General features: G+C 56.6%; 1 protein-coding gene and 1 long non-coding RNA gene across 3 annotated transcripts in view; both read right to left on the bottom strand.

The window, feature by feature from the left end:
* The window catches only part of EIPR1 (EARP complex and GARP complex interacting protein 1), a 77,932-nt gene that overhangs the window by 7,090 nt on the left and 47,890 nt on the right, over positions 1 to 22,952 (bottom strand). For both annotated transcript variants that reach the window (XM_072938270.1, XM_072938269.1), the window contains 2 exons: positions 22,606 to 22,762; positions 8,455 to 8,554 (listed from right to left, as the gene is read on the bottom strand). In XM_072938270.1, the coding sequence (XP_072794371.1) occupies positions 8,455 to 8,554; positions 22,606 to 22,762 (257 nt within the window). The remainder of the gene's footprint in view (positions 1 to 8,454; positions 8,555 to 22,605; positions 22,763 to 22,952) is intronic.
* LOC140685800 (uncharacterized) lies at positions 13,517 to 18,963 on the bottom strand. The gene is made up of 3 exons (XR_012059258.1): positions 17,142 to 18,963; positions 16,884 to 16,916; positions 13,517 to 14,655 (listed from the first exon to the last, which is right to left on the bottom strand). It is a non-coding gene; the product is annotated as an uncharacterized lncRNA (long non-coding RNA).

The raw sequence follows: 22,952 nt of genomic DNA, 5'->3' as shown, positions 1-22,952 counted from the left end.
GGAAAACCTCGAACCCTGGCTTCCCCCAAAGACACAGGCGGGGCGGGCGGGGCCACACGGTCACTCCAGCTGGAGGAGGGTACACAGCCGTGGCCCAGCCAGACAGCCGCTCGGGCATGCCCTCCCCCGTGCCCAAGCACCCTGAGCCCTGAACTCAGGGTTGACCAGACCTCAGCAGGTAGTGATGGAGACCTTGGGCCCCTGGCACAGGGCCCCGGCCTCGTCTCCCCACCGCCCTCCCACCTGCCACCTGGGGTCTGCACAAAATCACACTGGCTACGTCACTGCTTCCATTTGGAGGCTGGATATCTATCCACACGGTGACTTCTGAAGGTCGGAGAGCTCCGGGCTGCGTCTGTGGCCCCAGGTCACACAGGCCACCATCACTCACTCCACGTCACCCTGAACCCCAGCCTCGCTCTGCAGACCCTCCGAGAGGGGTCTGGGGGCCGGTCCCCCAGCTCTAGACAGAGGCCCGAGGGAGTCACCAGGGCGGGAGCGTCTAGAGGCCCCGCTGCAGTGCTTCCTTGGGGCCCCGCAGCGCGAGGGCAGGGCGGGTGCCCGGACTCCAGACTGCTGGGCCAGGTGGCCCAGGGAACCGGTGGTCAGTGCACAGGGCTTTGACTGGAAGCGTGGGGAAAACACAGGCTCCCTCTCCAGGGAGGCTGGCCCAGTTAAGAAGGATGATGGCGGGGACATTTTTAGACACGACTTCCGAGCATGAGCCCCATTTATTCTAGTGGCCACTGCAGCAGAGGCCACCCAGCCAGGAAAACACTGACCAGCCCCGCTGAAGCATTTCACCTCTTCTCTGGACAGTTTAGTGTCTCCACTTGGCCCAGAAAATTTTTCTCTCAAAAAAATCCATGTTCCCACCTGACTCTGCACATCTCGTAGGTGCCAGGCCTCATGTCAGCACCTCACGGCCCGGCCGAGCTCCTGGCTGACTGCACATGTCTCTCCCAGGGGACCAAAGGCCTGGAGCCAGTGAGAGGGAGGACGGCGGGGTGTCTGTGCAGGTGAGCGCTGCGCAGAGGACAGCAGCGCCCCCGCGTCCCAGAGTCAGGAGAACGTCGCCATCTCTGAGGAGACGTGCGGACCAGGCGCCCCGGCGGGATGCCAAGGCTGGTACCATGCGCCTGCTTGGGCGATGCGGAGCCCTCTGGGTGCCCCCGCCCAGCTCCAGTGGGCTAGCCCCTGCCCACGCCGCCCACTCCACCCTCTCCACCCCACCCCACCAGGCGGCAGGAAGACAGAGCACGTCTCCCTGGGAGAGCGGGGCCCCTGCTTTGTAAGACCCCAGTTAGCGGGCCTGCCCCGCCATTACACAGACCAAGTGCCACTGACTAGCCTCTGACCACACAAAGTCAAAGGGTTATTTCTGTCCCCGGTGAGAAGTACATGTTATGTTCCTAGCTGTAGGGGACACTGCCAGGCACGGCGGTGACAGAGGGAGACAGGTGACCACACGCACACAAAGTGGGAAGAAAGGCAAGGGCCCCGGGCGTGCCTGGGTTAGGGGGCTGGGGGTGAGGGGCGAGGGCAGAGGTGGAACTGGAACACGGGGAGAACATCTGGAGAAGGAGCCCCCCCTGGGAACCGAGCACAGCCACGGGGGGCAGGGCCTGCACCAGGCAGACACGTCCGCTGGGAGCTCCCGGTGGCCATGGAGAGCCCACGGGGCAGGCGGCCAGCAGTGCCCTACGTGGAGGACGCTGGGAGGGGACATGTGCAGCCTGGAACCCGAGTGAGGCCAGAGCCACGGTGGCAGAAGAGGCAGAGGCCAGAAGAAATGTCAGGAAGGGCAGAGTGGCCGCGGGACAGAAAGTGGGCTTCCTGGCGGCCGGGCCTGGGCACTCCTGCCAGGACTGGAGGACACTCGGACCCCTGGGTAGAACTGGGCCTGAACCAGCTCAGCAGAGAGGGTGACCCTGGGGACCCACACACCTACCCCCGCCTCACTCTGTCCCCACCTCTCCCCACTCCGGACCAGCACCCTCACGGCCACTCACAGAACGTGAGCTAGGCACCCCACCGAAGACCGGGCTGACCCTCAGACTCACCCCCGAGAGGGACAAGCGTAAGGGATGTGAAGCATCCACACAGGCGAGTCCTCCTGCGTCCCCGGGCCTGAGCTGCCGGGACACAGAGGCCTGCCTGCACAGCAGCCGCGACCACTGCCTGAGCCCCAGGTCCCCCTCGGACCCTGCATAGCCTCATGGTCTGCACCGGAAGCCCTTCCCGCCCCAGGGACTGAGAGGCCGCCCAGAGCGAAGCCTGACAGACGTGGTCCCCTTGCCAGTGACTGGTTTAGGCCTGGACATGTGGTCGTGCCTGGAAAGGGGACAGAAGGACTTCTAGGAAAGGCTTTCCTTACAAAGCAAGGGAGACACAGGGGAGAAATCTGCTTTCTCTGTGCTGATGTGGGAACCTGGATGTGACGGCTAGAACCACTGCAGTCGCCTTGCAGTCATGAAGGGAGATAGCAATGACACGTGGACATGGCAGAGTGGAGCATGTAGAGTAGCTGGGTCCTCCATGCTGCAGAGTCACCGAGTTAACCAACCCCGGAATGGCTCTCTTTCCACATTTCTCATTACCTCAGATAATGAAACCTCCTCGCTCTTTAAGTCCCTTCCTGTGTCCTGCAGCCAAACTGACACACCCATGATGTCCCTCTGAGGCAACAGTGTCGGGGGGCTTCCTACAGGTGGGGGAATGTCCCTGGCCTCTCCCAAGCCGAATCCCAGCCCCACCTTTGAACAGGAGCTGGGGCCCTGCCCTGCTTTCCCATGAGCGACCTGACCAGCCCCTTCGCCTCTTTGCAGTCTGGCTTTCTCTCCTGTGTCTCACTGGTAAGATAAAGAAGATCTGCCCCCCAAGGCTATGAGGATTAAACACTCCTAAAAACCCAAGAAGATGCCTGGCGCTCTGCTCTGCCTTCAGGGACAAGGGCGGAAGGGACAGGGTGTGCTGTCTTCTGGGGCACAGGTGGGTCAGTCAGAACTGACACAGTGGTGGTGGGACTCAGCAGGCCCCCTCAAGGCCCATCGCTGCCTTCAGGATGTGGAAGGAAGGGTCCGGTCACCCCTGCCCCATGAAGTCAGGGTCATGGCGGCAGGCGGCCCACAACGACCCACACCGACCCACAGACCCAGCAGGGCTGGCGGGCTCCCACACCCCGTCAAGAACTCTGCCCCCGAGAAGTGTTCCAGGATTCACAGAGCTGACGCAGGGTGGTTCTGAGAGCTGTCTCCTAGAAACCTGAGTCCTCCTGTGTTTAGAAAATGCCACGAGGCATTAGGTGCCAGCATTGGTGAGGACCTTGAGGTCATTTGCAATTTATTTTTAGTTTATTTCAAACAGGACTCTATTTGTAGGAAGAGCAGAATTAAAAGGGTTTCTCCCCTTTGCTGCACCGAAGCCCAGCCTCTCCCTGTGGAGAAAAATGTGTCCGACCTCCGCAGCTGCGGGCTTGACCTTCGCTCCAGACTGGAACAGGAAAGGCTGTGAGGGCAGACGCAAGGCTTCTGACCAAGATGGATGAGAATGCAGCAGTATTTCCGTCACAGCAATGAGACACCAGTAATGCACGGGGGAGAGATCTCATTACAGCTGCTTCTTTGGAGAGGGAGGAAATCTTTTATGAAGAATAATGAAGGCTTGGAGCACCGGAAGCCCTGCAGCAATCAGCTCACTGCGCCCTTCCTGTGTGAGCCGTGATCATCACTTGCCGACTGCAGGGAGAGTAACCTAATTATCAAGTAAACACAGATCGCTCTTCAGTACCTCGGTTTCTCCCCTTTGTACCTCCTGCCTTTGCACTAGGATCCGACCCTCGTTCATAATCCGCTTTTAGAGATCATGTATTCCAGCCGCTCCATCTGTCCACACGTCCATCCTTCTATGCATCTTTCTAAGTATCCATCCATCCATCATCCATCCCTTCACCCGTCTATCCATCCATCACCATCCACCAGGCACGTGCCGACCACCTGCCACGCACCAGGCACCACGGGGGAAGCTGTCTTCATGTAATGTCACTGTTAGAGTGTCCTCCTTTACAGATGTGGGCACTGAGGCGTGGACGGGCCAAGCACCTTGCCCAAGGTCACACTGCGGGTGGGACCGGACTCACAGCCTTCAGCGTCTCCTCCGTGTGCCCATGACCCTGACCCCCCACGGCCCCTTAGCCTCTGGCCCATGCCTGCCCCAGCCGATTCCAGGGAAACCTAAAAGTGTAAACTAGAGGCGCCATCCATACACTGTAACTGATGGAAACTACCAAAGAGCAGAGGCTGCGTCTCTGCTGTCACAGGCTGGACGGCCCGGGGCCCTGCAGGCAGCCAGACCCGACGCTGATGGCAAGCACGAGCCCTCCCGGGTCAGCACCTGCTTTCTCTCTCACACACACAGCTTTTAAATGCGCGCTTCCTCTTTCTCATAGAAAGAAGCCTTTTGAGAGCTCAGGAAACACTCGCTTGCTAAACACCTCCCCTCAGTCCACTTTGCATCTAATAGGTTTTTTCCAAGATCCACCTGGAAAATTTAAAAGTACTAGTTGTCCCCAATATTTAGAAAACCAAAAGGCATGAGCAGTTATTGTGCTATGATATCAAGCTATGGAACCTAGTAAGTAAGTTACTATACTCCACGTTTTCTTAGAGATCATGGCTTCTTTCTCAAAAACAAATACCCTGAAACGAGAACTCAGATGCCCGCTGTCTCCGCGCCGTGGGTCTAGGGGCATTATTGTGGTAACAACGCAGACTCTGCTCGAAACATTCCAGAATGCCTCTTTAGGAGTCTCCCAAGAAAACCAGTTTTCAGAGTTTTAACATGTTTTCCACTAACCAGCTTTACTTTATAAAGCTTGGTTAACTATCTAATTTACTAGATTTTGCTCCAAAGAACTTTGGACTGTTTCCTAAAATCAAATCCACCCTCACAGGACAAAATCTCCCTGGAGATGGGGAGGTCAAGGGAAAGAGGAATCCCAGCGCAGGGAAGTGGGGAGCCGGGCTGCTGGTCCCCAGGATCACCCCTGCCTGGCTGTGTCCTCACACAGCAGACAGGCCCTGCGCTCCCAGGCACAGTGGGCAACATGCAGCATTTAACGCTCTCCAGTCACTGCCAGTTCCTTCCGCCAATGTGTCCCTGCTCCTCCGTGGTTCCTTCTAAAGCTGGGATCAGAAACCCTGACCAACACCCCTGGCTTCCTCCAAACAAATGCTCCCTGGGTAAACACCCTCAGGCCCTGCGCCCAAGCAGGTGACACCAGTTTCCTCTTCCAGGGGCTCCTGCACGGACAGGCAGCGGCGGGGGCAGTCAGTTCCCACGGCCACCTCTCCCCTCTTCCGTTGGCTCTGCCGCCCCCACACCTTGAGAGAAGCTGCTTATTTCTGCAGCCAGCGAAAGCTGCCAGGACCCAGAGATGCGCGAGTGCACACCCAAACGGGGAGGCCCTGCTCTGCCTTCACTGGTGTCTGGGACCCCATGGAGCTCCCCCAACAGGCCTCCCCTGGGCTCTGCTAATGATTATAAATGGCAAAGAGCCTCCAATTTAATTGCAAAAGGTAATGATGCAGTGAGCATAAGATTAGATTCACCAAGGAAGGCAATATCCTCAAACAATAAAAAAAAAAAAAATCGTGGAGCCGGGCGTGAAGACGGTCGAAATCGATAGGAAGGGAGGGTGTGAGACACGGCGGCCAGAACCACAGAGAGGTATCGACAGAACTGCTGACAGCAGATAAAAAGGGGGAGAGAAAACCAAATTGGTCTCTGCAGAAAATAAGTTACAGATTAATCACCCTACCGTAAAATCATTTTGAGATGACTGAGGGTCTGAAGACGCGCTCACAGTCTGATTACAGGACGGGACGGCGGAGTCGGGCACCGAGCGCCCACTGAATCCTAATGCAGTCGGAGCCGCCGTTTCCTCCCGGGGTCGCCTGCCAGGCGGGGCAGCAGGTGCTCAGAGGCTCCAAGCACCCTCTGGACCAGGGCCGAGCCGCCCGCCCCACGCCTGCCACGAGGCCTGGCACTGTGACAGGAAAGCGCTGTTCCCTGTCTTCAGCGCGCAGTTTTCAGGAACACCTCCTGAGGGAGGGGGCAGGAGAGGGCCCCCTGGACTCCGGCCAGATGCCCCAACAGGTCCCCTGGGAGGGGGTGCTGTACAAGCGTCCAGCCCAGACCTGCAGGGGCTGCAGGGACAATCCGAGGCACTCCGCTTCCTTCCAGTTTCCTGCTTCCGCCTGAAAGTTCAGGTGAAATTCGCATCTCCTCCAGGATACAGAGCTGCGTCCTACTTTGTAGCATCTTAATAAAAACAGTGACCTTTTTTCTGAAGTATTATTAGTGTGCTAGGAAAACAGGCCAACTCAACCTCACACTGAGGCCTGGGAGACACCCTTCTGACCGTGAAGCTTTAAGACCCTAGCAGGTCACTTCAGATTTTGAAAGTGTGAATTTTCTGCCACATGCTGATAATGATAAACCATTACTCACGCATCTCCTCGACCAGAGGGTGACGAAGGGGTTGTCAGCGCTGCAGGTGCCACGGGGGAGAAGAGCTAAAGGCGCCCCAGGCACACGCGGACAGAGGCGAGATTCACGTACCCCTACGAAGCCCACGCCACAGACACCCCCAGCCCCTCCCGACCACGTGCCGCAGTCTGGCCCCTAGGGGTGCGTGGCATTACAGGCTTTATCGTTTCAAATTTCTTTATTTTCTCTCTAAAGTTGTTGCTCTGACATTCAACTGCAATGAAATCATGAATGCATGTAAACACATTTTATGAGCAGAAATGTTAAGGAATCAGATATGAAAAAATATATACCAATTGGTAGAATATTTACTCCAGGAAAGACAAAGTATTTGAAGTGATGAATGTCTGAAAGCCAAACTGGTTCCCACGAAAGGTGATGCCAAGCATTAAACAGGCCTGGAGATGAACAGGCCCGTTGAGAGGGGCGTCACCTTCTGGTCGGGGAGGACCTGCTGACAGAGCTACTCTCCATCCTTGAGGACAGGGCTCCGTAGGTGACTGACAGGGCAGGACAGGAGACAGCCTCCGTGCGGGTCAGCGACCCAGGGACCACGTGTACGGAGCAGCTGACACGTCTGATGGCTAAACCTCAGGACCTTGCCTGCCAGTGAGTGAAGGAGGGGAGGGGCAAGGGGAAAGGTCCCCACGTCACAGTCAACGTACTTCCACGAGCTAGTCAACACCAGGAAATCTGCATTTGACGACTGCTCCTACCTAAAAGGTGATCTTAACCAAAGAGATGTTGAAAATCCATTCATTAAAAAGACATATACTTGACAGAATGGCCATCATTCAAAAATCCACAAATGATAAATGCTGGAGGGGGTGTGGGAAAAAGGGAACCCTCCTACACTGCTGGTGGGAATGCAGTTTGGTGCAGCCACTGTGGAAAACAGTATGGAGATTCCTCAAAAGACTAGAAATAGACTTACCATATGACCCAGGAATCCCGCTCCTGGGCATATACCCAGAAGGAACCCTGCTCCAAAATGACACCTGCACCCCAGTGTTCATAGCAGCACTGTTTACAATAGCCAAGACATGGAAACGGCCTAAATGTCCATCAACAGGTGACTGGATAAAGAAGTTGTGGTATATATACACCGTGGGATACCACTCAGCCATAAAAAAGAATAAAACATTGCCATTTGCGGCAACACGGATGGACCCAGGGATTATCATACTAAGTGAAGCAGGTCAGGCAGAGAAAGACAAACCAAATTATATCGAACTCACATGTGGAATCTAAAAAACAAACAAAAACCCACAAATGAGCTCGTTTACAAGGCAGAAACAGACTCATAGACATAGAAAGCACACCTATGGCTCCAGGGAGGAGAGGGTGGGAAGGGACAAGCTGGGAGTCTGCGATTTGCAGATACTAACTGCTGTATATAAAACAGATGAACAACCAGTTTATACTGCACAGCACAAGGGATGACACTCAGCACCCTGTAATAGCCTGTAAGGGAAAACAATATGAAAACGAGTATGTGTATTATATGTATGACTGAAACATGGTGCTGTACACCAGGGATGGACACAGCACTGTAAACTGACTGTGCTTCAATTTAAAAAAAAAAGACATAACCCTTGACACAGAAGCATATACTTTTGGCTATCTCACTAACTCTTCTGGACAAATTAATGGCCAAAGGGGGTAGTTTCGTCAACTTCCAGATTCTGTGTTGTATTTGTACACAGCCTTGAGGCCCAAATCCCAAGCAGCTTTTGCCTGAAAGAGCCACTCACTCAGTTCTCTGACTGATGATTCAGTGCGTTCATTAATTAGCCCGCAATCAATGCCAAAATCCTAAACCTATACGAATCAGGCCGCGGACTCGGTGACCAGCCGAAGACCGAGGGACAGCACGCGAGGCCAAGCTGGCGGCCCGTCACTCACCGCCGCCCGGCTGCCGCTCTCCTGCAGATCCCAGAGCAGGACGTGGTTGTCGGCCAGCGAGACGACTCTCCCCCCGGGGCCCGCCGGCTCCCACACGACGCTGCGGGAGGAGAAAGGAGAGCTCGTTAGGCGGGTGCCCGCAGCCCACCCTCCAGACCGGGGCTTTCACACATGCCCTCCCCCGGCCAGCAGGGCCCCTCCAGCCTCGTCACCAGCCGGGTGGCAGCAGCGCTCTCCCTGACGTTGCGCGGCGCTAACGCCCTGCGGCGGACAGGCATCCAGCCCTCCTCTCAGAGTCACCTGGTGTGTGCATGGGGGTTGGGAGGGATCTGGGAAGTGATTATGGTTCCACGAGCGCTGGAGGGCGGGCCGCGTGGTGGGAATAGTGCCCACACACGGCCAGACACTAGACTCTGCGAGCTCTCGGTCCCCAGTCGTGCATATCTGTCTTTGTCTCTCCCTGTGATCTGTCTCTCTCCCTGTGATCTGTCTCTCTCCCTGTGATCTCTGTCTCTCCCTGTGATCTGTCTCTCTCCCTGTGATCTCTGTCTCTCCCTGTGATCTGTCTCTCCCTGTGATCTCTGTCTCTCTCCCTGTGATCTGTCTCTCCCTGTGATCTCTGTCTCTCCCTGTGATCTCTGTCTCTCTCCCTGCAATCTCTGTCTCTCCCTGTGATCTCTGTCTCTCTCCCTGCAATTTCTGTCTCTCCCTGTGATCTCTCTCCCTGTGATCTCTGTCTCTCTCCCTGCAATCTCTGTCTGTCCCTGTGATCTCTGTCTCTCTCCCTGTGATCTCTGTCTCTCCCTGTGATCTCTGTCTCTCTCCCTGTGATCTCTGGCTCTCTCCCTGCGATCTGTCTCTCCCTGTGATCTCTGTCTCTCTCCCTGCAATCTCTGTCTCTCCCTGTGATCTCTGTCTCTCTCCCTGCAATTTCTGTCTCTCCCTGTGATCTCTCTCCCTGTGATCTCTGTCTCTCTCCCTGCAATCTCTGTCTGTCCCTGTGATCTCTGTCTCTCTCCCTGTGATCTCTGTCTCTCTCCCTGTGATCTCTGGCTCTCTCCCTGCGATCTGTCTCTCCCTGTGATCTCTGTCTCTCTCCCTGCAATCTCTGTCTCTCCCTGTGATCTCTGTCTCTCTCCCTGCAATTTCTGTCTCTCCCTGTGATCTCTCTCCCTGTGATCTCTGTCTCTCTCCCTGCAATCTCTGTCTGTCCCTGTGATCTCTGTCTCTCTCCCTGTGATCTCTGTCTCTCTCCCTGTGATCTCTGTCTCTCTCCCTGCAATCTCTGTCTCTCCCTGTGATCTCTGTCTCTCCCTGTGATCTCTGTCTCTCTACCTGTGATCTGTCTCTATATTTCTATACCCTCCTTCCCTGCCATGTGAACGCACCGTGCGAGGTGGCATTTGTAAGTCAGGAAGAGAGCTCTTCCCAGCACCCTGATCTCAGACATCCAGCCTCCAGAGCTGTTAAGAAGTCAGCATTTCTGCTGTTTAAGCCCCAGCTGTGGGCTTTTGTTATGACACCTGAGCTGACGAGACACTGCAGACAGGGTCTCCCGGCCCCTGGGGAGCTGACCGACTCTAGCCGGAGATGTGAAGGGGCCTGATAGGGGCTGGGTCTGAAGGGACACAGACAGACGGCGTGACTGGGGAAAGGATGCCCGCGTCTCTCGCAGCATCTCCTGGGAGGCGGAGCTGAGATCGGCGGAGAGGGGGCATCACATCCCTGAGGTGCCCAGCAGCTCAGCATGCCCTGCCTGAGCTGCCAGACACTGTCCAATGTCTCAGCAGCGTGAGCCAGTTTCCTGTTACCTGCAGCCAAAACCATCCTAACGGTGCAAGCACATTCGAATAACTAACTAAAGACACACATCACACCACCGTGATAAAGGACAAAGGGGGCAAGACTTTCTCAGTTTGATCACAAGTAGGAATTTCTGCCTTCCCGGCTGCAACTCCCGAGTGCTCATAAACAGGAGAGTCCCACTCCGCGTCCCCTGACACCTGAGGAACTGAAGATGCCAATAAAGACCCTCGCTATTTCCTTCTCAAACAGAACACAACGCTGACTGATGGAGCGCACCTCCCCAACACCATCCTGCAAGACTGTGAGTGAGCCGTTACTACTTTTATCATGTCAGTGTAATTCAGGACCACAACTTCTTTCTCATTCATAGTTTAAGACACACAGAGTTCATAGCTCTGTGACCACAGGTACATGGTGCCTCTGTCAGCCCAAGAGCTTTTCTAATAACACTGAAAAATGCACAATATCCAGTAAACAGAATTAAAATACCATGGCCAGAAGAGATGCCAAGAAACCTGGTTCTAAAATCTGTTGTGCCTATTTGGTTAAGACACTGGCAGTTCTGATCTGAAGACAATTTTTTGGAGCAAGATGACTGAACTTCTCTTGGCAGCCTGTTCACACAGGGACACTTATGTAGAGTTCAGACAGCCGACAATGGATGCCAAGGAAAATACAAAACAGGGAAGAGGGTGCAGGGCCACCACAGCCCCGTCCTGGCGGACGGTAAGCCCTTGTCTGTGCTGGGCACGTCCTGTCTCGGCCCCTCGGCTGCTGTGACAGAACACCTCAGACTGGGGACTTAACCCCCAGAGGCTGATCTCTCACACTCTGGAGGCTGGAAGTCGGAGACCAGGGTGCCAGCGTGGTGGGACTCTGGTGGGGACCCTCCACACGGCCTGCCCTGCACACAGTCGCCTTCTCCCTGTCCTCACAGCACAGAGAGCAGAGGGGAAGCTCCGAGTCTCTCTCCTGAGGGCACTAGCCATCTGAGAGAGAGCTCCACCCTCCGGACCGCGTCGCCTCCCAAAGGCCCCACAAAGGCCAACACACTGGAGACGAGGGTTTCAACACATGAACTCGGGAGAACAGCAAATGCAGCTCCTCACACCCTACAACAGGGACAGGAAATTCAGATCCATCTACAGGCTCCTCACCAGCTCTCACTTGTAACTCCTGCCCCCTAGTGCACACACACGCACACACAGTCACACAGACACACGCAGATGCACATACACACACGCACACATAGACACAAGCACATACAAACACATGCACACAAACACACACAGACACACAGACACAGACACACACAGACACACGCGCACATAGACACACACACGCACACACACAGAAGAGCCAGGACGAGGAGGAACTCCCCAACACTGTCAGCACGATGACAACCTGAGGGCCATCACACAGACGTGGGATTTTCAGCGGAAGCCCCAGAAAGCCAGAGATGCCCAGGGCACTGACGCCACAGGGTAAGAATTAGCCAGTGCAATGCCGAAGACTGGCCGCCCCCCCACCACGTGCAGGCCCTCCCTGTCCTCCCAAAGGCCATCGTTAATGACACACCAGCCTCGGACACCACCTCTGGGCCGTGAGCATCTGACTTCGGTTCCGCAGCCAGATTAAAGGCTCCTGGAGAGAAGGCCCCATTTATTAAAAACCTATTCCATTCTCCAGTGACCAGCAATGTTCGGGGCCCATGGCACTGAATTCATACTTGCTCATGAATTCCAGGTAAGAGACAAGAATTCCAGTAAGAGTGGAGACACCACATTCCAAAAAATGAGACCACTTTAAAGTGCATTTAGTTAACCATTAGCACACTAGGGTTTGGAGGACAGCCAGCAACCCTGAAACGAGAGCAAGAAGGAAAAGCGTTAGGCTCCACGCCGGCAAGACCCCTCCTCCTGCCGCCCGCCCGTGGCTCTGGGTCCTCGGGAGAAGGGGACCGTGGCTGTGAGGGCCAGGGCGCTGGTGAGGAGGGGCGGGGTGCCAGGGCAAGCCGTCAAGGCGATGACACGACGGCCATGGGGGGGGGCGGGGGGAGACCCGGGCCCCTGGGCCCTTGGCGTGGCCGAGCCGGCACAGCGCACCTGCCGGCGCGAGAACGGTCCTGACCGCGCGGCCGGCGAGCCCCGCGGCGGAGCGGAGTGAGTGTGCCTTAAAAACGGTAAAGGTCAAAATCGGTTTTAGAAAATTTTCCATCTAATACGGGTTGTTTTAAAGCCTTGATGTTTTAACTTTGACGAACCTCAGTGATCAGGAAAACTCAAGTTATTCAGAAGTGCCACTCTTAAGGTTTCAGGTGGCTAAGTTTTAAATCAGAAATTCAAACAGCAAAACTGAGTTAGCTTCATGAGGAAATACAGTGCCCGTGAATCTGCATTATATCCTCCCACAGATAAAAGCTGATCCTAGCAACCTCCCGTGTGGGACATCGCAGGTGGGGACACCGTGGGTTAAAGGCATTTCACAGCGGACAGTCAGACAGCGTCACAGAAGGGCTCAGAGGCCAAGCCCGCACACGCCCCACCCACCACGCACACCCCCAGGCCCACTGCTGCCAGAACACTCTGCCCGGGGGGCTCCACCCTAGCTGAGAAATGCCTTCCCTGCGCCCCCCCACCTCCCTGAACAACACCAGACACTCAGGGGTCAGGGGCACGTGTGTATGGCAGGCCTGGTACATTCTAGAGCATCTACAGAGGGTCAGATCCATGGACACACGGGGGGCCGGACGTCCTGGGGCACCTAGAGTCAGGAGTACGCACACAAGGTGCATTCGGAGCATCGGTGATGTGGACCAGGGGGCTCCAGCCAACACCAGGCGTCCCCGAGAACGGGCTCCAAGTCCTCTTGCTTCCTTCTGCTCGGGGGACGCATGCTCACACACCTACACAGGCATCAGCCCAAGCTGCAGACCCCAAACTGCTCGCACACTCACTCTAGAGCCAAATCCAACAGCAGGAAGGCATTGGGAGGAGCCCGCCTGCTTCACAGAATATTCTCCCTCCAGACGCAGCCCGGGCAGGGCCCCCTCCCGCCCCTGACTTACAGACAGGGGTCCCCCGGTCCAGCTCTGCCCCAGGAGTGGAAGTGAAGGCGTGATGGCTTGCAGTCCCCCTCATCACCCCCAGCACGGTTCCGTTTGCCTCTGTGTGGCCGCGTCTCCCTGGGACAAGGCTCGCGTTTCACAGCCACATTGTCAGAGGAAACAATCAAATGAATTTCAAATGTTTATAGAAGTAACTTTTTATATCGGAGAAGGAAAATATATATGTAGTTCAAAAAGAAGAAAACAAAGAGCTTAAAGAACACAAGAGGCAATGCTGATTTGCTTCAGGAGAAACCCTGGCTTCAGTGCTCACTGGTGACAGGTTTAAGAGATGCTTCATCAGGGGAACAGTCTCCTGCCACCTCTGGAGGTCACAGTGAATGACACACGGTCGCCGCTGCAAAGACACAGGAAAGCGGAAAACACTGGGGTTGTGAGGAGGCCTTCCTCCGCAATTCTGACAGTCTGCGGCCGGGACCCACACAGGTGCCGACCCCAGGTGACCAAGCCTGAAAGCCTGGGGCCCGGACAGCGGGGCGCATGGTGGTGTCGCGGGGAGACCGGTCTATGAGACCAGCTGCCCAACTGCCGAGTTCCCAGAAGAAGTCTCAGTGGCTGTGTGTTCTGAGAGTAGTCACGACCGCGGCCTGCAGCACCGCGATCCTCAGTGGAGATAAACGTCCGGGAAGGGGGGGGTCCTGAGAGGAAATGCACGCGGCCTTTGCCTCTCCCCGGGCTTCCCGCTCTTCGTGCCCCTCGCCTCGCCCCTGTCACACACCGGCCTCTTGTCCCACAACTTCCGTCCACGGGACGCTTCACAAATGAAGGCCCTCCGACCTTCCCGGGGGGGACAGCCCGGACAGTCCACACCAGCACCGCGGCCTCGCTGACGGCAAGAGCCCCTCAGGCGCCGAACTGTCTGCAAATGAGACGCTGCGTGTCACGCAGCCCGACTGCTGAGGGAGGCTTGTCTGTTGTCCACCCCGGGCGGCACGTCCGAAAACGCGTGCAGCTCGTTTACAGGCAGCGACCCCTCTGGTCTCAGTGCTGGGACCGGCAGAGGACGCAGAGTGCGATGGAGAGGGGAGACCTCTCGCCTCGTGGACCGTCACCACGAGCCCAGGGCCACAAACGTGAGAAAGAACCCAGTTCCTGCCGCCCTTGCTGCTCCGAACCAGGAAGTTTACTTCTCTGCGTGTGAACATCGTCCACGGTTCTGCTTCATCACGCTCGACGGTGAGTGTGAGCGGACGTGGAACTGCGCTCTCAAGTCGGGACCAAGGCAGCACAGACCTCACGTACACGCACGTTGCCCCCCCTCACGGGCACTGAAAGAAAAACACAGAGAAGGCCTGCTTCTGTGAATACACCCAAACGAAAAACGTGAACTTCTTCGAGGCAGTTCACAAGGACCACGCCAGCAGGAAAGCTCAGGTAAGGGATTCCAGAACAAACGGCTCAGACTCTGGATCTTGGCACCCGCGGTGAGGACGCTCAAGGGACACTGAGAAACTCCTAAAACCACCTCAATACACAACCATCATTTGCGTATCCTCCCATTCCCTGCAGTCCCCGCGGGAGCGAGGTGGGGGGCCAGGCAGTCCGCCCTCGGGCCGTGCTAACTCCTAAGGACGGAAACCAAGCCTCAGCACACGAGGGGTGCTGGGCTGAGACCGCCTGTTGGATGGCATTCCAAAACTCGCCACATTTATTGCTTCACTGAGAAAGGGAAAACCTTAAGAAACTTATCTATTAAACCATCAGTGATGAAGTCGGAGATTATCAGTCAAATTTTGAAATCCTTTACAAAAAGAACCTAAGAAGTTATCTCCCCAGTTTGTATCTCTCTCTCTTAAAACACACAGATTTGGCAGCCTGGTCGATTTCTTCCTGCTCCGAAATTCACAGCGGAACTCGAGAGGCTTTTCACAACTGCTACAAGCATGAAAAAAGCGCGCTCTAAGAGGCGCGCCGTTAAGTCGAGAAGCTCACCGTGACCAGATGCGAGGATGTGAGGTTTCCTGGCGGCCATGACACACAGAGACACCTGAAGTGACAGAACCGTCCGCAGGCACCACCTGGGACCCCTTTCTGACGGGCACGCGTGCAACTCTGGGCGCTGGTGACTCAGTGATTGGAAGTCTGCGTCTACTGCGTCTCCACCAGCCACGCACATCTCAACAAGATCATGCACGCGCACTCACAGCTCAGCGCTGGGAAGCGTGTGGGCTGGAGACCTGCCTCCTCAAAAGCCTCCCTCGGGCGGGGCACGTCCGAGGCCCAGGATCTACCACAACGTGGGGTGGACACGGGAGCCGGCGGACACCACCCACTGCACTCCCTGGGGGGCTCCTGACCAGTGCTCCCGCCCCAGAGAGAGCCGGGCCCACCACACCGAGATGACTGACTCCCGCACCCCGAAGCCCCGAGCTCACAGGCCTGCCTGCTGGGTGCTCACTGCAGACTCCCCAAGACGGTGCAGATGGGGTGGGTGCCATGCAGTCAGTGGCCCGTCCAAGAAGTTCAAGGCTTCTGCTCCTGTGTCTGACCAGCAAGTTCAAAGCTAGCCTGGAAGCCCAACCCACTCTGAAATAAAGCACCGTCCGAATTCCGATCAGCAGGCTGGGCTCCCCTCCGCCTCCTCCTCCCACACTCTATTTTTCAAACAGTAGAAGAAAAACCAACGATAGTTGAAAACTCTCACAGCCGGGTCAGTGGCCCTTCAGATTTAAATTTTTAATGATTAAAATTATTTAAACCTCAAGTGTAAATAATCACAAACAGAACTTCAAAAAAGACGCCCTTGTGAACTGTCCCCTGGACACAGTGGTGTGTATCTGCCCAGCACGTTCTGGGGAAGACCCTCTGGGCTCCTGAGGGGACCGACCGAGGCACTTCGCACCCTGCTGTCTAATGGGAACCTAAACTGGAGTCTCAGAAAGGATACGAATTTATCCTGCACTGTAAATACTTACACCCTCTGCACCGTGTGTCCAGATTCCGCAGTCTGGCTCCTCCCGGGCAAGCTGTACCTACACACTGTGTCTTACTATCTCCTCACCACCCCTTTCTTAGCTTCAGTTACCCTCACGAGGGACAAGGGCGGCTCAGACAGCCACCTCGTCTGACAACGGAGACTTTAACCAAAGTGAAAGAGGAAGACATCTTTACATTGTCCTGTAATACCACAGCCTGTCCTTTTCCTACACAAAATTAGGGGTTTGGGGCATCATTCCGGCTTCTTTTAAAGCCGGCGGGCATCTTCAGCAATGAACCAGTAACTAGGGAAGCAACTTCAGGGCTCCCGTTTAAAAATCTCACGCCTCGGTGCATCTAGGTCAGGTGCAGCCAGAAAGCACGAACGTGGATCTTGCAAAACCTGACGAACACTCAGTGAGGACACTGTCATACTCACAGCGGATTTTCCACTGTCGCTAACGGGAGAGTCATACCACAGGATCTTTACAAATTTCAAACTTCTTTTTCGACTCATCCTCTGACACAACTTCTGTAAGATGCTAAGGGTAACTCTGAATTTACTCTTCGTAACATTCACCTGAGCCAACTCACACGGTTCTGTCACACCGAACTAAAAAGAAGAAACAAAACATCAGAGATGAGGCCAAACTCTTTCTCTGGCCAAACCACCTCAAGCATCTGGGGGACCCACACAAGTCTCTTCTCTTGTGTTTCTTCTCCAAGCCCAACACCAATGCTTATGCCTTTTTCCTTTCTCTAGCAATACTGGTAATGTGTGCACCCACTTCCGGGATTCCCAGCGACTCTCAGCCTGGCATTTCAGAGTGACATTTACCTCCATCAACACTGAAGAGGTACCTTTCCCCCAACGTTCACTCAGAAGGCAAACGTCGGTGGTCACTGCGTCCAAGTGCCGAGGGCATCTGCAACGACATGAGAGCAACACCCGGGTGCCCGCTGCGCCGACTCCTCGCGCCCCGCCCCGCCCCGGGTGGGGAAAGTGTGTGAAGGAGCCTGCGGCTGACTGTCGGTAATTTCACTTCCATCCCCCAGAGCTGCTGGTCTCTGATTTTAGTCACTTCTCCTTTAAGGAGATGTTCCCCATCCAGGAAACACAGCAGTCTGTGCGACTGCTCCTGACCCACCACCTGGGAACCGGCGCGCTGTTCCCGTGATCTTGACTTTGCTTCCACTCTCCAGCAGGGAGCATTAATCTACAGCCACGGTGCGTCACTCCTCAACGCTGAGAGCCTCTTCACCACCAAAAGGAGGTGGAGAGCTGTGAAATCACGCTGTTGTGGCTGATCGGCCCTCGGCCGATTACGACGGATGCACCGCTGAGTTTCACCCACCCTCACCATGAGCCGGCGTGGAGGACAGCTACCTCCCGCCTGCTCTTACCTGCCGCGTTCCCGAAAACCTGCCCCTCACTGGGGCTCCAAAATGCGCTGCAGTAAACAAAGAACGGGGTGTGGTGCCAGGAGGCCCTAGAGAATTCGCGGGGTCTGCAGCCCCCACTCCCACGGCACAGCTCACCATCAGTGCAGACACTGCGTATGCTGGTAAACGCACACCCACCAGTCGCTGACCCGAGGAGAGCCCGACTCCGGAGAAGGATGAGCCGCAGCACACAGAAGGGAACTGCAGAGAGCCCCTCTTATCTACTCCCCAAAAGTGAGTGTCCGCTACACGTGTGACACTGGGGTGAACTCTGACCTCAGTGTCCTTAACATAATGAGGAAGAATTTTATTAATTCCACTTATCCAGATTACTTAGCTTGATTCCATCCTGTTACAAAAGGCTTTATTAGGCAGCTCACACATCACCTGGAGGAAGACAGGATGAGACACACTGAAAACAGCCAAAATACCACAATTTGGTCAAAGCGTCCCCACTGGTTCAACCCAACCCCTGCAGGCAGCCAGCCACCAGCTGAACTGACTTCACCCCAGGAGGACCTCACGTGGATGGTGTGGCCGTGGCAGAGCAGCAGGGGCCCTGACCTCAATGTGAGAGGCAGACTGGAAGGAGGGTCTTGAGCTACTATTAGAGAAGAAGCATGTGGCACCGAGGACGTGTGACAGCGAGCCCACTGCGCCTGCTGAACTTAGAGCCGGAAGAGCATCAGAGACACCCTCCACCCCAGTCAACGCGTTTGCACGAGGGAGCAGGGCCCACGCAGGGACGGCATGAATAGCTACAGATCTGCAGGCAGAGCCCTGGGCCACTGACCCCAGGCCCTCAGTTTCTTACACAACCATCCACAGTGACCACAGGAGCAAACCAAGAGGGCAAGGAGAAAGCACATTAGAAAAGACAGTGACTGTAACATGCAGGAAGTGAGGAGCCCCTGCAGCAGGGCCCCTCCCGCCGACCATCCAGGAAGGACTAGCAGGGACATGCGGGAAGATCTGCAAAGCCTATTCTGCTGAAGACGTGCTTCTGTTCCCTGCAGCTAACTCCACTCCGGAATCAGCGTGCAGACCAAACGGCCCCACCCCTCGTTCAACAGGGATGCGACTGTGGGGTGACTTGTAGGGTCCTGAGGTCAGGCTGCCCGGCTGTGAATCCCAGTTGCTCCACTGAGGACTGAGTGACCATGGATGCTGCCTCCGCCTCCCTCTGGCCCAGTCAGCTGACCTGCAGCGGTCCCGACTGCACAGGGTCACTGTGGGAAATGGACACGGGGCTGCAGCAAACCCTCAGGCCCAGTTCACAGCCACAACTCAACATCAGCATCGTTACCACGGCTCCAGCTCCCTCCTTTCTGCAAACGCCCAGCACCAGAGTGCGCCAGGCACTGTCCGTGGTGCTGAGGGTGCCCCCGGACAGCCCCTGCCTGGGGAAGCACCATCTACAGAGAAACACACGGGAGCACGAACTCAGACGGTGGGTGTCAGGTGGTGGCAACTGCTACCACGAAAGATGAAACCAGGCAAAATGACAGAGACATGAGTGGGGGCGGAGCAGTGGTTGTTTCGGATAGAATGGTTAAGAAAGACCTCTCCCAACACAGGGAATCCAGCCAATATTTTATGACAACTGTAAATGGAGCACCGCCTTTAAGAACCGTGAATTACTGTGCTGCACACCTGTAACGTAATTCTGTACAGCAACTATACTTCAATGAAAATTAATTGATTAATTAGATAAAATATTTCTCCTTTGCAGTCAAAAAAGGGGCCTCTCTGAAGAGGGACCCTGAGCCGAGAGGAGCTGCATCCTGGGTCAGAGGCACCCCCCGCCCCCCACCCAGGTCAGATCAGGACCTGCGCCCCCACAGTGCAGAACCGGGGAATCAGTCTGGGGGGGGTCTGAGGGGCATGTTACCCCAACCCCTTCACAGCCTTATTTACAGACCTGGAAGGTACATTTCCACGGGGACCCTGCCACGGAGCCATCAGCACAGCTATGAGACACCACCTCCTCTTCCGGAATGGGGAGCTAATCTAGAGAAACGGTGACTTTCCAGTGCTCATCTGGCCACCTCAGGGCAGGTGAGCACAGGAGACCCTGGACACGGCCTGACCCTGCTTGCTGAGGTGCAGATGTGGGGCCGTGCACACCACGCCCTGTGCTGCCCCAGAGTGAGGAAGGCCAAGTGGCCCGAGGACAGGAGCCCCACAGCTCACCCCTGCCCATCGGGGCAGCAACAGCTCGTGCACTGGGCACCATGTGGCACCCTGGATGCGCCCCCCACCCCCAGCAGCGGCCGGCAGTCAGGACGGCTGGGAGCCCCTCTCATGAACTGCTCTCTGCCCAAGTAATACACCAAAAAGGAAAGCAAGCAAGCAAAGAAGAACACCGCTGTCGCCCACTTGACCACAAACAGCACCCTTCACGTCCACGTCGTGTTCACCGGACTTAAATTTCCAAAACTCGAACTCCCTGTCTCCTAATGAGACTTCGACATCACTGACGATGCATAAAAGAACACACACGCCAACCCGACTGCCGGCGAGGACGCGGGGACTGGACCCTCGGACACGGCTGGCGGGGGGATCACCGGCAGCTGCTCCAGAGCAGAGCGCGGCCGCTTCTGCAAAACAAGACGCTGCCCCGCCCGGCCGGCAGCTTGCGGCCTCGGCCAGGAGAGGGGAGACGCAGAGCCGGGGGGACCAGCGTGCTGACGCTCAGGGGACCTTCACTCACAGCAGCCCAGTGCCGGGGCCCAGGCGCGCATCCACAGCCAAGCGCCTACAGGGACGGCGGCCCAGCGACCAGGAGTCTGGTGCAGAACAAGCAGGAAGGAGCGACTCCAGGCCAAGCCTCCAGGGCGGGACGAGGGCAACGTGTAGAACACACTGGAAGTGACCCGTTAGTGGGGAGGGAGGCGCAGACCCAACACTGCCAGGACAAAGCACGGGGCGCGGGGAGAGGGCGGTGGACGTAAAAAGGCGTCACGACCGAGCACGCGTGGGACACGTGGGCCGTCCCCTCACCTCGTTCCTGGTGGGGACCCTGACCGGCAGCCAGGCTGGGTACCCGCTGGGGAGCGGGCAGGGGCACACGGGTCCCCAGTGCTGCTCCTGCACCTGCACTGCAGGGAAAAGGCTGGACACACGTAACAAGAAAGAATTCAAGAAATACTCTGAACAATGAGGTAGCTTCGGAATACCAGCATCCCGGTGAACCTGAGGAAGATGTGCTGAAATGTCCACAAGCGTCCCTTTCGCAGGTGTGGGAGCACAAGTGTGCAATGCGGATTCACTCCCCGACGACACTGGTGGACAGGCTTGGCCTGTGGCTCGACGGCACTTGTGACGGGGAGCGTGGACCCAGCTGCGGGGTGGGAGGCAGACAGACAGCCTCTCCCTCAGCTCCTTGTCCACGCCCCACAAGGGGAAGTTCCTTCCTCCGAGTGCACCCCCTCGCTGCACCCCTCAAAGGCATGGACCTCCCACAGTGACTGCAGGCCTGTGCTGTGTCTCAGCCACTCCCCCGGTGCCAGCGCAGCTCCTGGGACAGGCACACATGGATGCACACACGGGCACACACACGTGCTCGTGCTCCCACTCACACAGACATGCACACACACGCATGCATACAGGCACACACTCTCACTCTCACACACACACACACGTGCAAATGTTTGCTGGGAAAACAGGGCTGTCATCTGAGACATGGGCTCTGAGCAGCCCTGTGCAGTGGCAGCTGAGGCAGCTCCCCAGGGGGGCAGGACACCCCCTGCATCCCTCCTTCTCTGCGGACGGTGCGATGCCTTGGGGAGAAGAGACCCCGCAGACAGACAAAGGCCTCCCAGGGCCCCTTGCCACAGGGCCCGCAGCTCTGCGACCCCCTGCCTCCAGACGTGGGTGACGCTGGGGACTGGGATTGGTCCCAGCTCCAAGTGTCACCTCCTCAGAGAGTCCCTCACCAATTCCTCTAGTCAAAATTAATGACTTTCTCCCCAGAGGGCCCATAGCACACAGTTCATCACAACTCCAGGGCTGTCCCTGCTGGCCCAGGGTCTTGCTTCGCTGTTCACACCGTGGTCTCCCTGAGAGATGTGACTCCTTGAGGCCTGTCCCCGACCCATCACCCTGGGTCCCTGGAGCCTGGCAGCGTGTGCAGCAGGTGTTTAATAACGTCTCCTGGATTAAGTTGGCTTAATTGGCTCTCATGCACACACATGCACGCGGGGGTGCTCCGGAGTTAGTAAAGCACGACGACCCACAGCGCAGACACCGTAGCCGGCCCCTTCTAGGAAGCACGGCTCTGTAAGTGGGCCAAGGCCCAGCGCTCGGAGAGGGGCTGCGAGTGTCCTGTGGAGGGTCTGAGGGCCGCCCTGGGGCGCAGCACTCCCGCCACCACAGCAGGGCAGCCGGGGGCACTGAGGGATGGTGGTGGCATCTCTCCATTCTGAGACGGCAAAGGACAGGACACCTGGGGGAAATGAATGTGGCCCGAAGCTGCGGAGAGGGGCGTGTGGGGCCTCCAGCGGGGTCCACAGAGGAAGAAACCATAGGCCTTGAGCCTGAAGTCACAAATCAGTTAGCTTACGCACAGGGTTGCTGAGTGAAAGTGTATTTCTGAGGTAAAGGCACCACAAGGCCGCGGGGCACCTGACTGCCAGCCCCCCGGCAGGTGCCGAAACCTGACTTCAGAAGACCGGGGACTGGACGCAGCCTCTCTCAGCACGTGTGCAGTGGGGCTTCCACCCACATGTCTAATCGGGAGAACAACTGGCACTAAAAAGACAGAAGCAGGCAGTGGGTGTCACCTTCTTTGCAGACCGGAGAGGCCTCTGCGGCGTGGGCCTGACCTCCAGGCCTGCCAGGTGCAGGGCTGAACCTACCAGGCAGTGCTGCCGCGGGCCGCGTGGTCCAGGTGGCAGAGCAGCTCCAGGGCGTGTGCGGGGCTCGCTGCGTCCTCGGGGGACTCGTGGCCGCCGGGCTCCAGCTCTGCGGGCATCCTCCACACCGCAGCGCACGTCAGCACCTTGCTGTCTGCAGCTGAGCAACAAACGACAGGTCAGCAGGGCGTGGGGACCCCCCTGCCCAGCCATCAGCACCCTGCCCAGACCCCTGCCCTGCGCGCCGCCCCTGTTCCCCTGTTCCAGAACATCATCCTGTTTCACAAGAAAATTTAATTTCCTCAAAATCAATCTCCTGTTCTTCTTCAAAAGTTCTTCAAAACAGGGAG

Source organism: Vicugna pacos, chromosome 15 (assembly GCF_048564905.1).
Source record: "Vicugna pacos chromosome 15, VicPac4, whole genome shotgun sequence".
In the NCBI taxonomy this organism is placed as follows: Eukaryota; Metazoa; Chordata; class Mammalia; order Artiodactyla; family Camelidae; genus Vicugna; species Vicugna pacos.
This window is presented reverse-complemented; position numbering and strand designations above follow the sequence as displayed.